At 35.5% G+C, this 26,287-nt stretch overlaps 1 protein-coding gene across 1 annotated transcript in view; it reads right to left on the bottom strand.

Moving 5' to 3' along the window:
- The window catches only part of LOC131068819 (uncharacterized), a 49,498-nt gene extending 24,315 nt beyond the window's left edge, over nt 1–25,183 (bottom strand). Inside the window, exons 1-3 of the mRNA XM_058004095.2 lie at nt 24,532–25,183; nt 19,462–19,574; nt 19,006–19,110 (exon numbers count right to left, since the gene is read on the bottom strand). Coding sequence (XP_057860078.2) covers nt 19,006–19,110; nt 19,462–19,574; nt 24,532–25,000 — 687 coding nt within the window. The 5' untranslated portion in view covers nt 25,001–25,183. The remainder of the gene's footprint in view (nt 1–19,005; nt 19,111–19,461; nt 19,575–24,531) is intronic.
- Nucleotides 25,184–26,287: the final 1,104 nt, after the last annotated feature.

Below are 26,287 nucleotides of genomic sequence, written 5' to 3'. Positions count from 1 at the left end.
ATTACTACACTAGTCAACTACTAAAACATAGTTCCCAATTGTTTCATTAAGAAAATCGTCTTTGGAAATATATTTAAGGAGCCTATGTCTCCTTTGTTTAATACAATCAATTATTTGAACATGGTATCAAGGCAGGAGCCAATTGAAAAATAATTGGATGATTATATTTACTAATATACAACATATATATAGAGGTATACATGACAATGTTCTAAAAAGAATGACTCATTAAACTGAAGCTTCAACATGAAGCTAAAAAGCTAAAATGCTTTAAAAACCTAAAAAGCTAACTATGTGGTCTAATAAAAGAAGCAATAATTAAACTTAAAACACAAAACGGACTAAAAAGCTAACTAAGTCGACAACTAAGATGACCATTATAGAATAGATATAATATTATTTTAATACCCTCCCAAATGGTCATCGTACTCAATACCCTGCAAAAGACACTTCAGGTCTTTTGATCACAAATGCACAAATGCAAAGAACACTTTGCTGCTATGGAGACCCTCCCAAGATCTACAGAATGTTAATGACCAAGTGTACCAAAAGCCGTCCAACTTGATGTAATCCTTAGAAGCCTAAAACCACGATTTTGAGGCAAAATCGGCAAACCCTCCAATGAGCAGCAAACACGATTTTGATAAAAATGGCAAAAACTTTTGCAAAAGAGCATTGAGCATTGTTCACTCCAACAACTCCAAAATAGACTGCAAGATACCACGGTTGCAAATGTTCGCCCTAGCAACTCCAAGTGTGACCCAAAACTAAGTACAACAAAGCACGATTTTTGTGGAAAAAACTATCAAACCCTGAAAATAAGAACCCTCCAAAAGAGAGTTCATGATTTTTTAGGAGAAAATTGAAAAACCCAAAATCTAAGGTTACAAATCATCGTTTTTTGTGGAAAAAACGGTAACACCCATATAATCAAAATCCCTCACAAACTTTGCAAATTACAGATGATAATTTTTAAGGAAAAATTATAAACCCTGCGAACAATTTTAGAGAAAAAAATTGTGAAAACCTACAAACAATTTTCGAGGAAAAAATCGTGTAAACCCAACAAACAATTTTCAAGAAAAAAATCATGAAAACCCACAAACAATTTTTTTATTAACAAAAAATTATAAAAACTATTTTTTTAAGGCAAAAAAAATATTAAAAACCCAAATATAATTTTTTTTAAGAGGCAAAATTTTAAAACCCACAAAATAATTTTTTTTAAGGACAAAATAATTTTTTTTAAGGACAAAAAAATTATAAAAAGCCCATTAGATCATTTTTTTAAGGATTAAAAATATAAAAAAAAACCATCAAACACGGCATGCCTAGGTCATCTATTTCCAAAAAAACATGCCAAAGGCCCAAACAAAGATGGAACGAACTAATAGGAGGTCGCGGATCTAAAGGGTGCAAAGAACCCATGAATAGAGCTGTCCGAAAAGACAAAGAAAAGAGAGCAACAAAAAACCATGTCGCACGAGCTTGAAAAGCAGAGGTCGCAAAGAAAACACGGCCATGCCCACACCAAACCAAAACAGGTGCCCAAAACAGTCGCATACGAGAAAAATATTGGTTGAAAAAAAAACGCAAGTCGCGAGCAAACACAGAAAATCGCGCACAGAACAACACTTAAAAATCACAAGCCAAAAACAACAAACACAGGCTTCTTCTCGCGAAAAACGCGATTCCAAAAAATGGCGCCCAAAATATTAGCGAAACCCTAGATGTAACTAGAAAACGAGCGTTAAAAAGGAGTCACAAAAAAAACCACGACGAATCTCGTCAATAAAAAATCGCAAAAAATCTCGTTGCACAAAGGATCCAAAAAAATGGTTGAAAAACTATGTGCAAGCTCTGCAGGCCGAACAAACAATAGTGGTGGCCCTATTACGCATGCCTATTTCAAACCCGTGGCCGAAAAATACAGAAAAAAAGGGTAGATCACGACGGGAAACAATTAACCACATAACCACCAAACAGAACAAACATGACCTTGCAAATGAAAACCCTTGATGTGCGACTAGAAAGGAGGAAAATGGCTCACAAAAAACCCACGTGAAACCAACTACCCAAAACCCCTGAAAATTTCACCGAAAAACTTCAACAATTGTTTTATAAAAAAATTGATTAAAAATTTCAGGAAATAAATTCCAAGTAGAGGCTTACAAATTTTTATTAAAAATTTCACCAAATCCTAAAAAAGCCCATCGACCCACTCTGATACTATGAAAAATAATTGGATGATTATATTTACAAATATACAACGTATATATAGAGGTTTACATGATGGTGTTCTAAAAAGAATGAATCGTTAAACTGAAGCTTCAACATGAAGCTAAAAAGCTAAAACGCTTTAAAAAAACTAAAAAGCCATTCTAATAAAAGAAACAATAGTTGAACTTAAAAACACTAAACGAACTAAAAAGATAACTAAGTCGACAACTAAGATGACCATTATAGAATAGATATAATATTATTTTAGTACCGGTCTGGGTCTGACTCCCTCGTAGAAGGGCTCAAGGTTTTTGGGTAATTTTTTTCTTTGTAATTCGCGTTTACTTTCTAGAATTCACATGAGGGTTTCTATGCGTATCAAGATTTGGTTCTCCCCCGCGACCATGTCCTTTTCTAGGCATTTGTTTACAGAGCACGTGAATTTGTTTCGATTGTCTGCGAGTTTTTCGCTCCCATACGCATGTGCAAAGGGTGTGTATGATTGTAAATTTGCTCGTGCTCTCAGTCTATTCTGCGTCTGTTTCTTCAACCACTCCGTTTCAATCATTGGATGGGGTTCATAATTTTTCCCTTTAAAAAATTATTTCTAGGTTTTCTAATTTTTGTCCATAAAAAATTAGTGTTTGGTTTTTTAATTTTTCTCCATAAAAATTAGTGACGGGTTTTTTACAATTTTTTTCTCCTTTAAAAAATTTTGAGTGGATTTTATAATGTCCTTTAAAAAAATTACTTCTAGGTTTTTATAATTTTTCCTCAAAAATGAGATTTCGTATGCTAATTTGTGTCTCGAATTTTGTGCCAGCTATTCCCTGATGTTTCAATGTCTGGGTTTTCACAATTTTTTCCTAAAAAATTGTCTGTGGGTTTTGATTGATTTTTCTCCCCAAAAATCGTGTTTAGTTTTTTCAATTTCGTCCTCAAAAATCATCTATAATTAGCAAAGTTCGCGTGAGATTTTGGTTATTTTGGGTTTATAAATTTTTCCTAAAAAATTATTGCTGGGTTTTACCATTTTTTCCACGAAAAAGATGATTTGCAACTTTAGTTTTTAGGGTTTGACGATTTTTTCCACAAAAGTCATGTTTTCTTGCACCTAGAGTTGCTAGGGCAACAATCTGCACAAAGGTTTGTCGCTTTTTCCTCAAAATCGTGGTTTTGGTTTGAGAAGTTATTCTAGGTATCTTTGGCTACAGGGACGGACAATTTTGCACAAAGCTCAATTTGTTTTGGTTTTCTTGGTCATTTCCAAAAGTTTTGCAAAATCAGGGAGGGCAACAATTCCTAGAGTTGCTAGGGCAACAATCTGCACAAAGGTTTGTTGCTTTTTCCTCAAAATCGTGGTTTCAGTTTGAGAAGCTATTCTAGGTATCTTTGGCTACAGAGACGGACAATTTTGGACAAAGCTCAATTTGTTTTGGTTTTCTTGGTCATTTCCAAAAGTTTTGCAAAATCACAGAGGGTCTCAGCAACAAGCTCATTTTGAAGAGCGTTCTGAAGTGAAGGGAGCAGCTTTCTCTATGCATCTATGACTAGAAGGGGGCAGCCTTTTATACATTTGTGACCAAAAGACCTACAGATTATCTTTTGTAGGGTAGTTAGAACGATGACCATTAAGGGAGGGTATTAAAATACTGTAATGTTTCTTTAATGGTCATCTTAGTTTAGATTGTTTCTATATTCGTTTTTAGTTCACAATTGTTTCATTAAGAAACAATGTCTTTGCAAATCTATTTAAGGAGCCTTTGTCTCCTTTGTTTAATACAATCGATTATTTGATCAAGGAGACTCAACAATTAATGGTGGTTAATGCAACGTGGGGTAGATGGTTAGAGCCAAGCACGCTAGAAAGAATAAGTGAGAGACAAAAAATCTTACTAATGATTGGTGGTCCACAATGAGGTAAAAAAATTGCTGATTTTATTAATTAATTATTAAAATGTTAATTGAATGATTTATCAATGTTTCTAACTTGTAATCATTATTTTTAGAGATTTTAATGTCACTTGTAGACATGTTCACTCCTTTATTGAGCCTATTGTGCAAGTAATTACATATGTTGTTACTAACTCTCCTAGCCTTAGAGAGATATGAGACTTTTGATAGCATGCTTGGGCAAATAAAGTTTTTACAAGGAGCATCTTAAGCCCATTGTGACGTGACAGTGGAACACTATGAACACCCCACTTCATAAGGTAGCCTATGCTCTAAATCCCAAATGGTATGCAACCAAGCCTAGATGGTGGACATGGCATGGCAAGTTTGCACCGGAGTTGTAGTTACTTGCCCTTCGTCTTCTTTCACAAGTTGTCAGTTCCTCTACTGCAGAAAGTAATTAGTCCACATATGGCTTCATCCAATCACTCAAGAGGAACAACCTTACCTCTAGACAATCGGAGAAGTTGGTGGTTATACATAGTGCTTTACGGCTACAAGATCGACAAACTCTTGTGTATCGTTTGACTCCGAAATTACATTGGGATATTGATCCGGAATACACTATACAAATTGATGAGGAGACACGAGGGATTGGTTAGGGTTCAATTGCCTGAGACAGCCCCTTATATTGGCAATGACTAAAGCTCAAGCTCTAATTTTGATACAAATCTTTCAGTTGCCTCTACCAATTTAGATTAGGGATAGCCATATATTTTCTATGTTTTTGTCACTTTATAATTGAAACTTGCAAACCCCTACACCAGAAACACGCCCCACCGTCCCCTCTCTTCCCATCTTCAAATTTCTACAAGTTTAGCCATGCCTGCCATCAAAATCAAGATAGTGACAGTAGTGTATATAATTAAAAAAATGACAGCAATAAAATTATAAATATTAAAAAATTAAGACTGGCTGCAATGACAACAATATAGAAGCAATAAATATACCAAGATTCAGATACATAGGTGTAAGGTAAGTTTATATCACTGACAGTGACAGAAGTATAACTATAGCACCAGTACCAAAACTGATGTGCAAGACTCACAGCAAAAATCAGAAAATGTGAAAGGAAGCTGAGGAATTGAAGATCATAAACAAAGACATCAAGTATATTGATGTTTCCACTTTTGTCACTCAGCAGACCTCTTCTTTGGTAAAAAATGTTATTGTTGGGAGATTTGTGGGAGACAAATTTTTACAGTAGGAAATTGAACAATGGGCAAGGACAAATGGGTTGATGGTCTCACCTTGCAGTTCCTTCCTAAGGGTTTCTTTGTTAAGGCTTTCCAAAATAAAGGTCAACCAGATATGGTCCTTAATGTGGTTCGTGGCTGAACAATAGTTTCTTTCTCTTTGTGTAGAAATAGGCCCCAAAATTCAACCCTAGGGATTGCTCCCTTGAGGATGCCCCACAATGGGTGAGACTACAAAATCTCCCTCTAGAATGTTGGTCTGAGAAATGTCTTTCCCAAATTGGTGATGGAATTGGATGTAATTACTTTTTGTATGTGTGAATCAACGTGATCTTAATAAAAGAACATTCCAAAACATATTATGCTTGCCGCACAATTCAATGAATGGATTCAAGAAGTTTAAGTGGAAATACATAAATTTTTTGGTTTGAATTGTAAGAGCAAGGACCATAATGAAAACAGTTTCAACCGTTCAAATCTGATCCCCACAATGCACTAGCTACCAAACATTCAAAAGGAAGAGGATCCCCTTGTTGACACTGCAAATATAGACCATTAGATTAAGGAGAGTGATCTAGTTGAGGGCACAATGTCAAACTTAGCAATCATTTCCTATGTTAATTAGGCAGACAATAACAGGCATGATTTTGTTGAAAGCTCAAAGGATGGAAGCTTGGAAATGTAGTCAAAGATCATATTGATATTGTGGACCCTAGATCAATTAGCCAATTTGTTGCCAAACTCCTCAATATTGGTGTTTGCATCTCAACTGTTAAGATAGGCAAGAAAAGAATAAGGAGAAGAGAGAAGATTTGGCTTTGAACACGGGCCAATCAAAAATCAAAAACTACCTTCTAAAATCAAAGGGAGAAGTGCCCTATCTTAGGGCTCCATGAAGATTCTTACATGGCATGTTAGGGGCTCAAATGCCCTTAACAAGTGGCACGCAACCAAGTGCCAAATTGATAATGCTTTGATCAACATAATTATAATGCCAGAAAAAAAAATTTAAAACTACGAGGCCAAAATTTTCCTAAATTAATATATCATCAAATAACACTAATACAAACTTCCCCCAAAAATGTCTTAAAGATGGAATTTATCAAACTTTGAAATGTAGATGAAGCATTTTAATGATTTTTAATGAGGTTTTATTAGGATTTTTATCCCAACATGGGGCGATTTTCCCCCAAGGGTTAATTTTGATCTAAATTTTGGAATATTTTTAATAAATTGACCCCAAATTTAATTGTTTTTACAAGTGTTGACGATTATTTAAAAATTAAAAACAATTATTTAATGACTTGCAATTTTTTTTAAATTAAATAAATATTATTTCCCAAGCAAGTTGCTTTTCCCACAAGTGTAAAAGAGCAAAAATTTTATCCCACATTGCTTGTGTGGTGAAAACTCAAGGTGAAAACATGTTTAAAGAGAGGTGACCAGCATTAAAATATCATTATATTTGCTGAGTGCGATTGCTAAGTTGTTGACTTGGGTGATTTTGGTGAAGTGTCTACTTGACACATTTGGAGCTGAAGTGTCTACTTGACACATTTGGAGCTGAAAGTTTGTTTTGTTGTTCATCTTTTGCCTATTCCCAGTTGGGCGATATTTCTTGGCAGCCATTGGAGCAAGTTTTTTAGAGTAATTTTCAAATTTGGGAGGTGGTGCCATGGCTGAACTTGGGCGATTTTATTTGGGAGGCTGATTCCTCCATATCTTGATGACTTTTGGTGATATTTTTAAGTGTTAAGAGGCTGCCATTATTTTCAGACCTTGTTGGGCGCCATTGCTGGGAGTGATTTGACCTCCATTGTTGGCTGGGAACACATTTTCAGAATTATTCTTCATTGCCCAGCTCATCTACACTAAGGCGATTTTGGTTAAGGGTTGTTTGGAAGAGTTTTTAATGCATTTTCAAGGGTTACCATTGTTGTTACAGTCTGAAACTCCATAGTTGCAAGTTGTCTTTAGACTGATTTTCATTTCCAGCCACTTGCCCACTTGGGAAATTTCACTTGTGCATCATTCTTATGAGTTTTTTGGGCATCTGGTGGAGCTTCCATTGCTAATCTAAATCTGAAACTTCCCTTTCAGATTTGCCTTCAGACTTAAATTTTTTTTACCAGCCCTTTGTTTGTGCCCAGATTTGACAAACTTCACTTTGGGAAGGTGAAATTCATCAAATACAGGTGTTTCCTATGACTGCGACAAGTTTAAATGACTGATTTATTGAAGTTGCAGGTTGTCTTCAGACATTGGGCAGCCATCGTTGGACCTTGGAAGGGTGCCTTCAAACTTTAAGAACTAAAATCAGACTTTTCCACACCCTTTTCCAAGCATTGTGGTATACTTCCAGGCACATAGTTGTGCCCAGATGTGACCATTTCTGAGTTTTAAAGGTCAAAATAATTCAAATGCAAGCATGTGACATGGCTGTGACCACTTCCAGCCATTGATATTCATCATTTTCAGAGTGTCTTCAGACTTTTTGGAGCCAATTTCAGACTTTCAAAGGGTGTATTCAGACTTAAGAATCAGAAAATCAGACTTCAACACACCATTTTCTGAGTGTTTTCAGGCATTGGAGGGCGCATTCAGACTTTGTCCTCAGAAAATCAGATTTTTATTACAACTGTGATATCAAAAATCAATCACTTTCTGAGTGTCTTCAGACCTCCAAGTGATATTCCAGACCTGGACATTCATTTTTGGGCTCCACATACTTGATTTTCTGAGTTTACATGGGTAACTTCAGACTTAGAAATTATGATCAGACTTATCCTAGGTCTGAAATCGGTTTTTCTTAAGGAAAATCTTCCAGATTTCAATCCGAACCTTCATATTTTCCAGAATTGGTCTTACAGTTTTCTAAGATTACCTATCACATGTTGGGACAAATGTGATATTTTCTGAGTGTCTTAAGACCTCCAAGTGATATTCCAAACCTGGACATTCATTTTTGGGCTCCACATACTTGATTTTCTGAGTTTAAATGGATAACTTCAGACTTAGCAATTATGATAAGACTTATCCTAAGTCTGAAATCGGTTTTTCTTAAGGAAAATCTTCCAGATTTCAATCCGGACCTTCATATTTTCCAGAATTGGTGTTACAATTTTCTAAGATAAACTATCACATGTTGGGACAAATGTCAGGAACAAAGTCCCTATGAGGTTCTAATTTCCACTCAACACATGATGTTCAAGGACAGTAAGTCTGGATGAGGGTCGGATTTCCACTTGAGTACGAAATTACAAAGGAAGGAAGTTGTCCAGATAGGCATCAAATTTCTACCAAGTGAAGGATGGACGGGGATGATGCGGATGGTCTTGAGGACTGATCCGTTCCTATGCGGATGGATTTCCCACCAAGATTGAAATCAAGTTTATCACATGGGTATTTGATTCAATGCTTGTTTGTTTTGCAAGATTGTTACGAGGAAAGGAAGCATGATGATCAAGGCTTGAGGTGAAGGAGGATGCACACAAATGCGGATGAGGAAGATCAATACTTCAAAGATTGGATGGGGATTTCTGCACAAAGATTCTAGAAGGTGAAGATGAGGACCAGATCAATCATGAAGAAGACTTCACCTTGATGATGAATAAATGAAGGAAAGCGAGTTCAAGACATGAGCACAAAGGGATTGCACATTATGAAATCCAGAACTACATCAAGGAATTCCAATATCAAAGTGCATCAAGGAAGGACATATTTCAGGATTCCAAGATTGGGAAATTTTCCAAACATGAGGAGGGAACAGTTCATGGAATTCCTTAACATAAGGATGGAATGTAAAGTATCATAAGGGATTCCAAACATTGTGAAGATGAAGAATGTACAAGGCAAATTGGTTAAGTGTACAAGGCAAGTTGAGGTGGCATCCTAGTCACCATTCGTTCAATCAAAGGGTGCCAAGTCAACATTCATTCAAGGAGGGAATAGGTGACACATGGCGCTACATCAAATATTATTTATCTTACCTACCCTCGTTTCATATTGGCCAATGTAATGGTGGTTGTACAAACCCTAATTAGGGTTTTATCTTGTAATCTTGGTCATTGATCTTGAATCAATCTAAGCCATTGATTTCTTTTGAGGCTCTATATAAACCCCATTGCCTCTCATTTGTAAGCGAGAGTTTTTGTAGAATTGTTGGTATATGCTGCAGCTATTTGAATCTAAATCATTGTTCAATTTGTTGGTGATTTTGCTCTTCAAATGTTGTTTTGCATTCATGGGTCTCAATTCTTCCAAGTTAGATTAGAATTTGTTGTCATGTTTATTAGATTGAGTGGAAGATTTGTTGAATATATTTGTGTGGAATCCTTAATCCATATCACTAGCCTCTTGTCATTGGTAAGTGCACCATGTGTGGTCAACTGGGAATTTGAGTAAGCTTAACTTCAATTATTATGCGTCCCTTGACAAGCATCAACTTGGATGGTGTCAACGTTTGATGGTAATAGTCTGAAAATCCATAAGTATACCTTAGATGATTGCACTAAGCTTGTGTCAATACCTGTTTGTGAGACCTTGCCTAGTTTGATTCCACTAATTTTGTTCATCATTTCCTACATTCCTAGGCTTAAAATAGATTTCCTGAACCCTATTCCTTTTGCCCCTTTTTTTTAGTAAGAATTAAGTCCGGAGCTTCATTGCCAAATCCTAAGTTATCAGCATACCTATCCTGATCCATGATAAGATTGAGCATTCATGTACAACGTAAGCCCCCTTGTGATTCCAACATTATCACATCAAACCACTGAACTTATCCACAAGTCAAGACCTAACATTTCGTAACCTTGGAGTTGTCTCATTTGATCGCAAAGCATAGCATATGAGAGACTTTGTTCAAGAGAGGATAAGATACCTTGGTATTTTATTTTGTGTTTGCATGTGCATAAAAAACACAACAACACTACGGAATATATTCTTCTTTAATTTGAATTTGGTGATAACTATAAGAATAATATTAGTATATCTTAATTAATGGTCAATATTGTATTTTTAGTTTCATTAGATTGTTTCTGATTTTGGCTTCAATGAACGATTGTTTCATTTAGGAAACATCATCTAATGTAATTGCTATATGAACTCTTGTTCATTTTGTAAATAATACAATGCATTTTACCAAATCTTCATGGTATCAAAGCTGTAATCAAAATCTTGGGTGAATTTCTTAAAGTTTGTAATTTGTGAACTTTTCATGTGAGATTTTGTATGCCTTTATCAACATTTTTGTGGACTTGTTTGAAAAATATATATATATATATATATATCTATATATATATATATATATATATATATATATATATATATATATATATATATATATATATATATATATATATTTGGGGTTGTTTGACTCAGTGGTTGTATTCTGTAAGATTCGTGGGTGTTGTTTTTTGTCCCTTTTATGCCCGCACGACCTACTTCCTAGGTCGTTCACCCGTGCGTCCTCATTTTCTATAGATTGTGGGTTTGTGAGCCCACGCAATTTTTTTTGCAGCTCGCCTTTTTGACCGCTCGCATGTTAAAACTCGACGGCTCTAATATTTTTGGGCCCCTTTTTTTTTTGAGAGCCCGCATCCAATCTTCTTCGGCTCTCCAAGGTCCTCGAACAGAAGCGTTTTGGCAGCTCTACAATTTGTTTCGCAATCTGGGTTCATGTTTGTTGCTATTTCCAAGTGTTTTTTGTGGCTAAGGCACATTGTCCTATGCAACGGGAAGATTTTTGTGACTTCGCGTTTTTCTCATGCACTTGCTTTTGGTCTTGTTTTTCCTGCCTCTGCAACAATCCTATGGCATTTATGTTATTGGCGTTTTTTAAATTTGCTTCGTTTTCTGAGGATTTCATGTTGTCTACAGCTAGGGTTTGTAAAAATCCTCTATTACAATCTGTCGTTTCCTCTTGTGCAATAAATCTTTCTGGGTTTTTTAGGAAGATTTCTAGGCCTTCAGAAAAAAAAAATTGGGTTTTTAGCAAAACTTGCATTGGAATATGTGCCAGCAAGCATTTCTACCTCGTATTTTGTGCCTAAATCTACATCTGTTTTAGTGCATTGGGATTTGCGCCTCAGATTTTGTGCACTCAAATTCTTGCCTCTTATGTCTACCATATTTTTTGTGTCTCAAAATGCATGCAAGATCTCGTGCAAGATAGCTTCTTTGACCAACATTATGTTAAAAGGCAGTCAGAGGTTCAACGCCAGAAACTACAACACCTAGAAGCAACGAATGGTGACCATTTTTTAATATTGCCGCCTTTATGCTCTCGTTCTAGGTAAGGAAACTCGTACTACAACAGCTAGACAAGACTTGGACGAATTTGACGAGCACAATTGGGAAGTTGTGATGCTTATCAAACTTTCTGTTACTAATGATCAGGTGCCTCAAGTGCCGCTAGGCAAGACAGCTGAAGAGATCTAAACCCATCTAAAGGATCTCCATGAAACATCAAACAAAAGTTGCACATTCTCTCTGAAGAACCAACTGTTTTCCATCATGATGCCTGAACGAATGTCTTTGCAGGAGCATCTCACCAAAATTAAGGACATTCGTGATCAGTTGGAAGTGATTAGCTGGAAGATGGAGGAAGAAGACATTGTAGTCATCGCTCTGAAAAGTCTACCAAAGTCTTATGAGCACTTTATTGAGACGCTCAACACTACCTCAACTAATGTTGACTTGAAGTTTTCCAGAGGTGTGCAACAAACTTCTACAACAAGATCACAAGAAACAGCAATTTGGAAGAGGTGCTAGTTCGTCCTCCACAGAGCAAGCCTTCTCTGCTAAATCCTTTGCTAAGGATAAGGGGAAAAGTCAATCCTCTCAACAAAAAGACTCGGGTCAATCCCAAGACAACTCCGAGAAAAAGAACATTCAATGTAATTATTGCCACAAGTATGGTCACATGAAGAAAGACTGTTGATCACACTTGGCTTCTGAACAAAAGAATTAAGGAGGGTCTCAGTCGAAAGCTAATGTTGCAAAATACACTGAGCAGAAGGAATCTGCCTTTTACACCTTTATGGCTAAAAGACCTACAAATCATGTGAAGTCCTCTACCTGGTATATTGATTCAGGGGCTTCTCGACACTTCACTCATCAACATGACTGAATCACAGAATATCAGCCTTTCACCAATTTTGTGATCTTTGGAGGGGAAGAGTATACTGTTGTCGATAAGGGCAACATGCACATTCAGTCTAGTGGGAGGAATTTAATTTTCCTCAATGTATACTATGTTCTCAGCATGGAACTCGACCTTCTCTTTGTCAATCAAATTATGAGACACTCTCCTCGGCTTGATGTGGTGTTCAGTTCGCACAAAAGCAATAATGTTGATTGGGACACTCATGCTACAATTGTTGTGGGTATTGATGATCATGGTCTTTATAGACTTGTTGACACTGGTGATTCTCAGGAGCACGCCATGGCAGCAAAAATTTCTTCCATCAGATATCTCTAGCATCAGTGATATGGGCATCTAAACTTTCACTATCTCTCTCAGCTAGTTTGGGAGGATCTTGTTGTTGGTCTACCTGAGATTCAAACTCAAAATCATGGAGTTTGTGGAGCTTGTCAAGCTGAAAAGCAGCATTGGACTCCATTTACGGACGGTGATTCTTGCCCAGCTTCTAAGGTATTGCAATTGGTTCATGCTATCATTTGCGGTCCGATTAACACTCCTTCAGTTATTGGGTCTAGGTATTTCTTGGTATTGCAATTGGTTCATGCTAACATTTGTGGTCCGATTAACACTCCTTCAGTTATTGGGTCTAGGTATTTCTTGTTATTTGTTGATGATTTCAGTTGCAAAATGTGGGTGTATTTTCTTAAACAAAAATCAAAGGTGTTTGGTATGTTCTAGAAGTTTAAGGCCTTAGTAAAAAAAGAGTTTGGTCAACAAATTATAACTCTTAGGTCAGATAATGGGGGGGAATTTTGTTCTTCTAATTTCTCCAACTTCTATGCACATCATGGCATCAAACATCAGCTTACCGCACCTCAGCTTACCGCACCTAACACCCTACAGCAGAACGGTGTTGTTGAGCGAAGAAACTACACAATAATTGAAATGGCTCAATCTATGTTGGAATTCCAAAGAAATTTTGGGCAGAAGCAGTTTACATTACTGTCTATCTTCTGAACCAGTCTCCCACATAGGCTGTGAAGAAGAAGACTCCAAAGGAAGCCTAGTCTGGTAGGAAGCCCAAAATTAGTCACCTGAAAGTCTTTGGCTCTTTTGCATATGTTTGAATCTCAGATGCCAGACGCACAAAGATGGATTCTAAGAGTCAAAAACTTATGTTCACCGGGTACACTGATAACCAAAAAGCTTACTGACTGATTGATGTAAACACTGATAGTCTCGTATTCAATCGGGATGTTGTTTTTGATGAAGAACAAGGGCTTTTTCAGCTCTCTTCTCCTATTTTGAGCCCTGAGGATCAGCCTCTAAAGGCTACGGATTTGGGTGTTCGTCTTCCCCTAGGTCCACCTAATAGGAGAGATTCAGCAGACTCTAACTCTGAAGTTGTGGAGTCTCCTCAACATGTTGTTGCACCACCCGACTTTCCCTTGATCTGAGATCAAGTTTTGTAAAAAACATAGCTCCACTTAGTTCATCTAGTAAATCATCAATCTAGAATAGTAAGCTTATCTTTGACAGTGTACTTGTTGAGCTCTCCATAGTCTAAACACATGTGCCAAGAGTCAGTCATCATTCTTACATACAATCTCCCAAAGAAAGGAGTAAGCACTCTAGCTATGCCTAATTATACCTACCTCTAGCATATCCTAGACCATCTTCTCGATCTCAAATATTTGTATATATGGGTACCTAAAAAGCCTAATGTTGGAGTTTTGGCTCCCTAGTACTAGATGAAGACACAACAAAGTCCACTAAGTAATTATCTATAACTGTTTGCAAATCTAGCTAGGCAATAGCATTAGACTAATACGTTGCTAATGACAACAATTGGGCCACATCTCCATCAGCCCCACTGTTAAGCATGTTTTGCATTTGATGAGAGCTTATCATCTGTAGGGACTTTAATTGCAACCCTCTTAGTTCAACTATCTTGCCTATTAAATGAAATCTCATGAGTAGTAGTTAGAAGTTCATCTCAATTGTTCCTAATGTAATGAGCCACTATATCTACTACACCAATGGGAGCTGCAAACATTGGACAATCAAGATGAGACTATCCCTTGGAATGTTATGACATTTTCTATTCGATAACCACATCTTCAAAGCTCAAAAATTTTCCATATGTGAGAGAATTCTTTTTACTCCTTGTTGCAAGCCCCAAAATGGTGAAAATATTAATTTTGCAATAAATCACAAAAAAATAACTATAACTTACTTGGGCCTCGATCCTTTTTGTCAATAAAATCTCCAAGGAATTTTCTGATTTGTAGCCTTGGGGACAAATTTGGTGGAAACCCTAATTTTGTAATAACTTTCTCAAATAACTCCAAATGCCTCTAGGCAAGACTAGAAGTGGATTAATGCACCCTTGTTCAGCCCTCTTGAATTTCGAAAAAAATTGCTTATTTGTTGCCCTAAGAGGGAATTTTATGGAAACCCTAATTTTGCAACTCCTTCAATTATGGTCCAATTGGCCTCAAATTTGGAGTATAGCAAGTTGAATATGTACTCATTAAAAATTAAGAAATATTTTACCTAAATAAGAGAGGTATTCACTTCCAAAATCAGAAAGAAAAAAACACCTTGTTACTTACCTTCACAATGCTAAGATCATGCTCTAATACCACTTGTAGTGAAATAAATTGCATAAAAGAGGAAATATGTTGCAAATACTTGATAATTCTAGAGAACTATAAGCCGCTTCAAGGGGCAAACCTCAAAAAATCTCCAAGGAAAACACAAATTGCAATATGATGATAATAAACTAGCCACTAGTTCCTATATATACCTTTGTTTGTGCATTGGATGACACCTAGCTAACTTAGATGCCTAAACATAAAACCTAGGAAAACCAAAATTTCTAAATTAAAATACAATAATGATCATATAACTTAATTAAAAGTTGAAGTAGCCACAAGCCAACTACTCAGAACTCTATGCTGCCATGTCCCAATTTTCTTGTTCTCTTATAGTGCAATTGGTGTTGACTTTCTAAGTCGGTGTCAACAAGATCAAAGGGGTATTTTGATGTCACTAGTGTGTTCAGACAGATTAACAGAGATGAACAACGAATTCTGGAGTGATTTCAGACAACTTGCTTGAGACTTACTATTTCTAGTAAGTGTGAGTTTGTATACCGATTGGTCAATTGGGAGTTTTGACTAACTTACTATTTTTAGCAATTGCTATTTTTTAGCAGTTACTATTTATAATAACCCCTATTTTTGGCAGCTGGTCATAGCTTCAGTCTCCTCTTAGCTTCAATGTGCAGCATCTTCATTTTTAGGGTTTTGGGCAATTCTTGCTATTTAAAACAAAAGGTTATTTTAAGTGCGTGCTATTTTTAGCACTTGGTCATGGTCTCTATTCCTCTCTCAGTTCTATATAATGGATTTAAGTTGGACTTGGTGAGTTATATTGCTCTCAAAAGAGATTTATTTTATTTTATTCACTAAGCCTTTATAAAGTGCTTTTAAAAATACCCCCCCTTGGCCTAGTAACATAAAGTTGTTTTTAAAAGAGGGGTCATTTGACATCCAAAATCAATGCCTAAGGAAGAGGATAAATATTTATTTTATTGAGCTTATATTATCCTCCCAAAGGGGGGCATTAAGGATGAATAATAGAACATATAAGTAAATTTCAAATGTTTTATTTGAGAACTCAAAAAAAATTGAACTTCTATGAGGATTTTTCAAGTTTCTGTTTTGGAGGGAAAAGGTTTGAAATTGAAGGATGGTTGCCCTAATTTCCTTTTCACTCTATATAGTCATGTTTTGAGCTCTCATTTTGATATGCTTATTTTTACAACTTAAAGTTATGCTGCTGGAATGAGCTCAGGAAGTTCTTCTTTTCCTGGTTGAGGACAAAAACCCTCTTCTTGTTTGCTGGTTTCGGTGTTGAAACATCCACCCTAGCAGGTTGGTGCTCTCGGGTTTGGTTTGACAGTGATTTTGGCTTGGTTTTGTGTAATGGGTTTGAAGATATCAAAGATATATAAAGTATTTAGATATGGAAATTGTGATTTTGGTAAGTGGTGAGCCTTTTTGAAGTGCTATTTGAGTTTGGTAGACTTTTTAAGCTTTTTCTGAGTGCTGTTGTGCTATTTCAGAATTACTGAATATCATAGTTTTGATCATATTTCATGGAGGAAGACTTTTTGGCTTATGGATATTGTTTCAAACATGTTCCTTGACCTGGGCGACTCGTTGTGATAGGTTATTTGCATCATTTGAGGGAGCACTGATTTTATAAGGCAAAATCAGCCCAATGTATTGAGCACCTATTCTTGCATCGCATGTGGGTTTTGGCAAATGTTGTAAGCCTGTTAGAGATTCAAACTGCTCTTGATAGTGGTATGTCTGACTTTAAAATCTGCATATGATCACTAGTTGTTTCTGACTCTTTGAAATAAGTTTGGAGAGGTTGCTGATTTCATCATGAACTGAAAAAATACACTTCTTGGCATGAATACCAGGTCTGCAATTTGTTTCAGTAAGTCTGATTTCTGATTACTGTTGTTGCATTTTGATTTGAAAGATAGTATATGTTTAAACTCTTTCTATGCAATGTTATTTTCATTGTACACAACATCATGATAAATGAAACATACACTTCTTAGCATGAATACCAGGTCTACAATGTGTTTCAGTAAGTCTGATTTCTGATTACTGCTGTTGCATTTTTATTTGAATTGGCTTTCCAAGTTGATTTGAAAGATAGTATATGTTTAAACTCTTTCTATGCAATGTTATTTTCATTGTACACAACATCATGATAAATGAAACATGAAATACAAACACTTCTGCATTTCCTTCTCTTTCTATCACAAAACAAAAAACAAAAAATCAGGGGTGAATATTACAGCACACCATAGGTTTAAGGATGTAATAAGATGAGGAGGCTTCTACATAGGATGTAGCTAGTGGGAGTAGCATTATGGTTGCTTGTGGTTCAAATGAACCAAGTGATGACTTTGGTTCTCTCAATGAAGGGCAAGATGAAGGTTATTGATTGTACTTCGTATTGATTTTACCACTATGAATTGTGTTTTCAATTTTGTATATTTTTGTTTTTGCAAAATATGGGTATTTTTCTTTATTATTAATATTTTATATACCGAACTTCAGGACAACAAAAAAATCATCATACTAGGGAACCCAAACCTCGATCCAACAACTTAGGTTAAGAGATTACAATCTTATTAATAAAACCCATTAATGGACCTTATCATATTCTTATAAGGTAAATTATATGCGTATTGTAACTTTAGTTCATATATGAAATAAGTTTGTACTAAGACAATTTAATGGGTAGTTTCGTAAAAAACCAAATAGACTCTTGGATAGGTGCTTGAAGATCCTCTTCTAGACAGAGGACTCTGTCATTCTTGACAATGATTCACGTTGTGTACAATAAAGAGGACACAGCCAACACTGGAAAGAAATGGACCAAGGCATTTATTAAAAAGAAATTTGTAAAAACCTAGTAGTTTTGGGTCAAGAAAAATAGATCCTTTTCAAGATTTTAGATTATGATTCAAGGGCAAGTGAACTGCCTTCCTACAAGGCTGAAGGCTGCGGCAGGATGTGGCATTGGTCAATGGTGATATGAGAGTAGCTTAGATGCATCAGCTAGTACTTGACAGCTGAATGGCCAGTTGTTCTCTTTTTACGTTAAAACTGTAAATGTTAACAGCAGATGGATTGTACTGAAAACACAAGATTGATATACCCAGTCTCCATTGCTGTTTTCTTTAGCATGTAAATACCATTATATCTTTTATGAGAGAGCAACCGATTTAACCATCACTTAACAATCAATCATAAAAATAAAAATAAATAAAGTTGTAAAACAAGATAGGCTAGATTTAGCTAAAGTAATACAAATACAAAGGCAGGACACATTATTCTAGCCTTTCATTCCTTTGTTTTTTTCCCTTTTGTGAGACTTACTAAAAGCTATAAGTTTATACCGACTACAGTCACATGGACCATCCCCTTTGGTTGATCATTTAGTGCTTAGCTAGCTCACTTGATGTCCTCCAACACACACCAAAGTAGACAGTGTCCACTCCTAGAAACCATACCTCACCCTCCCATCTACATTACTGATTTATTTGTTTGCAAAATTTCACCTTATGCGTAATCTAGGTTTCTACATAAACATGTGGAACTTGCACAGTTTTATACCCTATAATTAAATATTGCCAAAGAAATACTAGGGTAGCTTTTCAGAAAATATATAGGCCTTTGGGACTTTCTGCTGACTTTGAAGAGAGCGAGCATGAATTTAACTTTAAGCATTACTACTGCTGCATACATCAATTGTTTACTTCAAACCAGTTAATTTCAAACCTAAATATAAGAAACATCAATTTAAATCATAAACAATTTACTAATTTCAATAATCACAACAAACATTAGAGACAAAAACAAATAAAAAATACATCTTAAAGGTCCATGATCATACCATTTCTGCAGGAAGCTTGTCTTCTTCAATAAAAAGCCTTTTAGAACACTCCAATTGTGCAAGTTGTGAAGCTAGCCAATGTAAATCCAGTGAGAGAAATGATGCCTGAACAATTGCTTCCCGGCAGCCAACCCCTTATCGTTCAGATACTTTCAACTTCAGTAGAAAAGAATTTTAAAGCAAAATAAATAGCTCCAAAATCTGTTTCCAATTATTCCTCTTATGTTTATAAAATCGGCCCAAGCATTTTTTTCCAAGCATTCCCCTTATGTTAAAAAAACCAACAAATGAGGAAATTCAAATAAAGCTTTTAAAGAAAAAGTCTATACTGTAAAGGTAACATTAAAAGAGCATATCTCAGGTTAATATCCCAAACTAAAACGTATAGTTATTTCATAATACATTGAGGAATTCATATAACGTATTAAAAGGGAAAAGTGCTGTAGCTATAATGACCTCATATTCTGTAGATGCGTTGTCATCCTTGACAATAAAATTGTCATCTTTGCCCCATGATAGGAGATTTTGTCCTCTAACATATAGCATTGAAGTTATACCTTCTGCATATGCTGCAATACAGATCAATGTCAGAATCTTTTACACTATAATTGAATTCACACAGACCCAGCACAGATAATTCCACCTTTTATTTTTTACTTCAATCCAAAAATTGACATTTTGTTATGCTGGAAAGAACTACCAATACTGACACTGGCCAAAGCAATAGGATCATCAAAGTAGATAAGAAAATGTTCACATTTAATGCCCAGTAACATATAAGATCAGCATTCAACAAATTATTGCATTAGCTAGTCTACTATACTAGAAATTTAAAAAATTTATATTCTAATCACAGATGGAAATGGCTCCATGGACTCAACCAGGTTAAAAAATATAGTTATTATAATCTTGTTGTAATTAAGTATAAATGGCTAATTTGTATTGTACATGTCAACAGTTTAAGAAAACCCAAGATGTAAAGATTATTATTCTGTTCAGAAGAAAAACTGGAGTATTCCAGGATAACCACTGAAACTATTAACCTAGGAGAAAAGAGCTTCAGAAGAAATAAATTGGGCCCAAGTTTTGTTGAGCATGTTGTCATTGATGTCAAAGGTTGCTGATCAAAGTCGTTTACATTTCAGAGAACTTGGTTGAGCTACTTGCTTGTCTGCTTGGTTGTGCTACCTGCTAGCTTGGTTGCTTGTCAATGTCAGCAGCTAACTTATCCATTTTTTGTGCCAAATAAGATTAATCATTTGCCACATCATGCTTTGCAGAATAAGAAAATCTGGCATATGGCGGGCTCTTCGAGAATAAGACAATCTGGACTGTTGCATTTCCTTTGCAGTTATGTGGAGATCAAAATTTTGAAAGATATTTGTTAAGTTTGATTTAAAGATCCAGATGTTCATTATTCTTTGGTGGTGAGCCATTTCAGATGTACGTGACTAATTCTTCTGGCTATGCGTTTTTGGGTTACAGGTGTGTAAGGATCTTAAGAGTTAAGTCTATATGACCTAAATCTTTGTACTTACTTAACTACTAAATTCAAAGATACAAACTGGTTGCACAATATAGATTCAGACTAGTTTAGAAAAAGAAATACACACTGTAAGGAGCTCAAAATTGCTTATAGCACATTCAGATTTTTTAGTGCTTACACAGATTTAGAGTATCAATAAACACGTTTCAACTTAAGAACTGCAAAAGCAGGAATATATTTGCTATTGAACTGATATGGAGTTTCTTTACAACAGTAATTTGAGCTTTCAGATTACATAGAACTCAACACACACTCTTGAGGGTTTCGTCTCAAGACCATATAGAGCTCGAATAGCAACACACAGCAGCAGTGGTGATCTCTTGGGGGTTCCGTCCCAAGACCCAAATCGTGCACAAAGGCAGACCAAAATATTCAGCATACCAAAAGACAAAGTAGAGTCTTCAATATATACCTACTTTGGGCAGTACATTAACTTGTAGTGCAAGGCAAGTAAACAATCGGATTGCCTTCAATGAAGGGATGCCAATCTGTAAAGAGGCCAACCACAGTTAGCAACGAGTTAGCTGAAGTTGGTAGAAGCTTCTCGTTCACAGATAGTTGCAGACAGTTGGTACATAGCTGCCAAAGAGAAATCCTAGGGCGGTTTGATGCTAAAGACAAAACAGATCAGACAAAATGGATACAACTGCCACTACAAAACAAAACTAGGCTTTTTCAAGAAGTCGATGGTTCTAATAGAAGATTCCAGACCAAATCTGGTTTTTTTTTCCTACAAAGGATAAGACTAATAGCTAGCATAGATCTGATTTCTTCCTCTGATTATTCTGGAAGGAGACAAACTTGCACAGTTGGCAACCAATATTGCCATCCAAGCCAGGTGGCCTCATCTTTCACAGGTTCATCACAGGTGTGTGATGTATCATGGATGTGGTTAAAAAGGCAGTCATATCTTTCTAGTAAAGCTGGGCGTTTTTCCTTTGTGCCGTGTGTTCTAGAAACATTTTGAGACATTTTGGAATACATTTTTTTTTGGCTGTGCAATATCATTTAGAAATGGTGCCATTTCAAAACTGTTGGGAGGCTTATTGTGCATTAGCAAATTTAATTGTGGCAGATGTGCATTTCAGTTAGTTAGCAGTCGATGCTTGAAAAAGACAATTCTGGACTAAGCGATATGTTACTTTTGAGAGACATGAGTGGGTGGTTTTACTTTTAAAAAAATATGCTGCTTAAGGACTCAATGAAATTTTGAAAAAGAAGTCGTTCTTATTCAGTGGTTTTGTAACGTAAGAAGATTTGGAAGCCGTGGCTTAGTGGGTTGAGGCTGGTGTCGATGCATGATTGCAAGGTTGATGTGTATTGAGCGTTGATATGCTGGGTGATTCTTTGTCAAAAATAATAATGAGTTTCTGAGATAAAAATATTCCCCTGTTGAGTATTTTTGTTATGGGATGGTTAAAAGGGAAATAGCTTCTTTCTAATTGTGACGTATCTGGATATATATTCGCTGTGCGTTTGCAAATGTAAGTGGCGGGACGTTTTTTTGTGTAAGAGTGGTTCATTGCCGTGGTGTGTAGTAGAGTTTAGAAACTATAACTGAGCCGTTTCAACAAAGTGAGAGGTGATTAAGCTGAATCATTATTACTTTCCTTTAGCAGAGTGGTCCATCTATGAGTGTATAGCTCTCAAAAGTTTTTGGAACAACTGTATCGAACATTATAATATGAATGTGTTCCTGAAAAGAAGTGCAGTGCAGAACGATGTTTTTGAGTGACAAGTATGTGATTATTGAAGCGGTGTAGGTGCTGAGAAGAAAGTATCTTTTGAACAGTTGTGTTAAGGAGTTTAGTATGTAAGGAGAGATTACTGTGAGGAGTCAAGAAAGAAAGATAATGATTTCTATGCTGTGAATGTCTGCATGATTTCAGAATACAGGTTACAGCAGTGCATTATAAATGGTTCTATGCAGAGCATTTAAGAAAAGTTTTATTGAATCTTGTTTTTTAACACAATTTAAAGTTGGTGCTTCAACAGAACGGAAGGTCGGTGCTATCTGAGAGTTGATGCTCACTGTGGGCTGGTGCTCACATTTGTAATCTGGGTTGGTGCCCGTTATTTGTTAATGAAAGCTTTGTATGCCATGGTTTTTTAGCCGAAAGGGTTTTCCACGATAAATCTGGTGTTGGTGTCTTGATGATTGCTCTCTTTAAGTTTCATGTAATTTCTTGTTTTAAAAGTTTAGAACTTCAAAATACTGATGCACTTGCCCCTGATCTACTTTCCTATTCCAACATTATTCGAGGATTTTTGGGGTACTTCTAGGCATCCCCATTTTTGCATTCCCACATTTAAAAAGTCAGGAAACAATGAAAGTGAAACCAATAAACATGCGATTTAAACATATTTTACAAATAATATGTAATTGGCTCTGAAGTATATAGCTACTTGCAATCAATTAAATAGACATAACCAGATGGAAAAGCATTGAAGATGTTGAGAAAAGTAGTTGTCTTGCTCATACTAGCAAAAATCTTTCTTGGAATTAACTCTGCAAACCAAAATATAAAGAGTTTTTCTTTTCATTGGGAAGAAAGTTGGAATAAAATTGGCATATTAAAAAATGCGGAAAAAAATTTTAAATAGGGAAAAAATTGTGCCATAAGTTTTAAATTGCAAAAAAACTTCAAGAAATTGGGGTGCACCAATTTTTCAAATAGATCTCAATTACTTGCAATCCTGATTTTTTTCCCAATTAAATCGTGATGATTTGTCTGATTTTTAATTCAAAAAGCCGTCAATCTTTCTGGAGAAATTGTTGGCAACAGAGGCAAATCTCAATCAATCCCAAATTATCACATTTTTTTGGCAATTTCCACGACTAGAGTCTGGAAGTTGCACCTCAACTGAGCCCAACAGACATTACATATCTATGTTATATACGTAGAATATAGAGGAGTGAAACATCTCTTATCAAACAAATGTCAGAATAGAATAATAAGCTGCCTGGTGTAGACTTATCCACAGGAAAGAGAACTCAGTCAATGAATTTGTATCATTTATCAACTAAATATAAAGACATAAAATAAAATATTTTTCCATACGTTAGGCCAATAGGAGTTAGGTTCAGTAATGCCTTTTGTGCTGTTTATTTTATGGGGAAGCGTATTCTAATGTAGTTGTTTAGTTCAACTGCTAGGAATATCAAAATTTGTGAGATAAGAATGAAGATAGCCAGCTAAATACAGTTCATATAGGTAACCTTATATTGTCTATTTATCACAGATTTCTAGATTGGACTGTGTGAAACTTTCATGACGTTTTGGATCCAACTTTGTGATCCATCATCAGGATAGCCAGAGAACAGAAAAATCAATAGCTAACCAAATATCGTTTCCTCCATGTAATTGTAACTCCTAATGTGGGAAAAAGAAATTCCTTGATCTATCCCACTCAGCCTTTCTCTCTAACGGTCAAAAGCAAAAACAACCTAAGGTAGGCTTTCCGGTTCCTATCGATTGATGCGCACTCGGGAACTACTTCCTATTACATAAAGTACGAGTATCACTTGAATCCTCAACCTTCTCTCTTTGTCCACTCGGCCTTTCTCCCTAATAGTAAAAAGCAGAAAATAAATTCATCATACACAATTAAGTGTTGAAACTAAATGAAATAGCAGAGGCAAGTCAACTCGCTGAGTGCGGCATACAGAATCAGCCTCCGCACGGTACAAGTCCGGTATGAATTTGACAGGAAAAATTTCTTAGGTCGTCGAAACTCAGCTAAAGATTACCACAGAAAAATTTTAAAACGGAGAATTACTTGAGAAAAAACAAAACGAAAACCCAAAAAAAATGAACCCAGAAAGTTTTAGAACTAGCAAGCTAAATATGAAACAGGTGTCCTCCAAAACAAATCCATAACACGAAAAGTATCATGAAAAATGACAGCAAAAGGCTTTCAAAAGCAATCAATGTTTTATTTAAAAGATAAGTGGGATATTTGGCGACAATATTCCAGACCTGGCATGACGGCATCAAATCCGCTTTGCTCCTGAGCCTGAGAAATCAGGTAGGCATAATCTGCACCCTTGCTTTTGATGGGTACGCTCTCTTGTTGCGGTGGAACATCTCCGCCTTGATCGGGTCCTTCATAGCGGTCCCAATTTGTAGGGAGGTCTTGCGAGGGTTTTGCATTTTGGAGTTGAGGGTCTTCTTGAAAATGCGAGGATTGGCCCTGTTGGGCCTCCTTTGGAGAGGGTTTTGCAATTTTCGGTTGGGAAACTTTTTGAAGATGTGAGGATTGGCCCTGTTGTGTTTCTTTTTTCTTGTGCTCTTGGGAATGCTGAGCCTCATTTTTCCTGTGGTCTTGAGTAAGCTGAGCCTCATTTTTCTTCTGCTCTTTAGAATGATGGGTATGTTTGGTGCTATGCTTGGATTTGGCTTTCTGTGTTTGAGCTCGTTTCGAACGAGCTGCGGCTTTCACATCCATCCTTCAATCACTTGCAATTTCTGCTTCTGATGTGAAAACAAGGAATTGCAGACGTGATTTCTGTATTCCACGGTTCGAATTCCTTATGCGAAATGAGCATACATCTCACTTCTTTTTACATGAGATACATCTCGCTTCTTTTTCCAAGAGTTATGTGTACTCCGAGAATGATACACTATACTTAGCTACTATACAAAAATATATATTTACAGGATACTTAGCTACTATTAAAACAATATATATATATAGTGCTGCTAAATGTGTAGATTCATAATATTTATTTGAGTCTTTTTATGAAGATAATAATTATTTGAGTTTTTAATCAAGAGATTCTTCATAAATTTAAGGATAAAAAGAAATTTTTATATATACATTCTAAAAAAGTTAGAAGTGCATGCACAACCTTACTATAATATTTATTTGAGTCTTTTTATGAAGATAATATTTATTTGAGCTTTTTATTAAGAGATTCTTCATAAATTTAAGGATAAAAAGATATTTTTATATATACATTCCAAAAAAGTTAGAAGTGCACGCACAACCTTACTATAATATTTATTTGAGTTTTTATTAAGAGATTCTTCATAAATTTAAGGATAAAAAGAAATTTTTATATATACATGAATAATATTTTTATTAGGTATTATATCTATTTAGTATTTTAGACTTATATTTTTACCAAAATAACTAATCATTTATTAAATCTAATAGATGATGTATTTAATTTTTTACTAATAATTATTTGTATAAAAAGTGCATCTAAAATGTTGGATAATCAAAAGTCTAATCCTCAACCTCCACTTTAGATGGAAAGGCAAGCCACAATAGAAAATTCAAAATGACTAGATTTGTTGTTATAAATGAGGTATGGATTCTATTATGCATGTATTTGGAGAGGAGTTTTATCACCAAATGTGAACTTAAACTATCTCCCACCAATTTCAAACTTTTATGGATAGGTTCTACCTCATTCAAATTGAAATAGTTATGAAAAAATAGGTATGACATTATGGACTTATATGTTAGAGTAGTGTTGATTAGTTAAAAATAAATGTATGTTGAGGAATTATTGGTGTATCAACTTATATATCTAATATTGGCAAGGTTTAAATTTGAGTTTCGTTCATACATTCCAAATTAACCCTTGACATTTAATTTGTAGTTGTAAAATTAATTGGCCATATGTTTTATGAGTCCCCTAATAATGAAAAACATGTTACATTTGCAAATTAGAAAGATGTCATTGAACACGAACACATACCAACAAGTAAAGGAACTCTTATTTTT

Source organism: Cryptomeria japonica, chromosome 7 (genome assembly GCF_030272615.1).
Source record: "Cryptomeria japonica chromosome 7, Sugi_1.0, whole genome shotgun sequence".
Lineage (NCBI taxonomy): Eukaryota > Viridiplantae > Streptophyta > Pinopsida > Cupressales > Cupressaceae > Cryptomeria > Cryptomeria japonica.
Note: the sequence above shows the minus strand (reverse complement) of the source record. Positions and strands in the feature narration are given on the sequence as shown.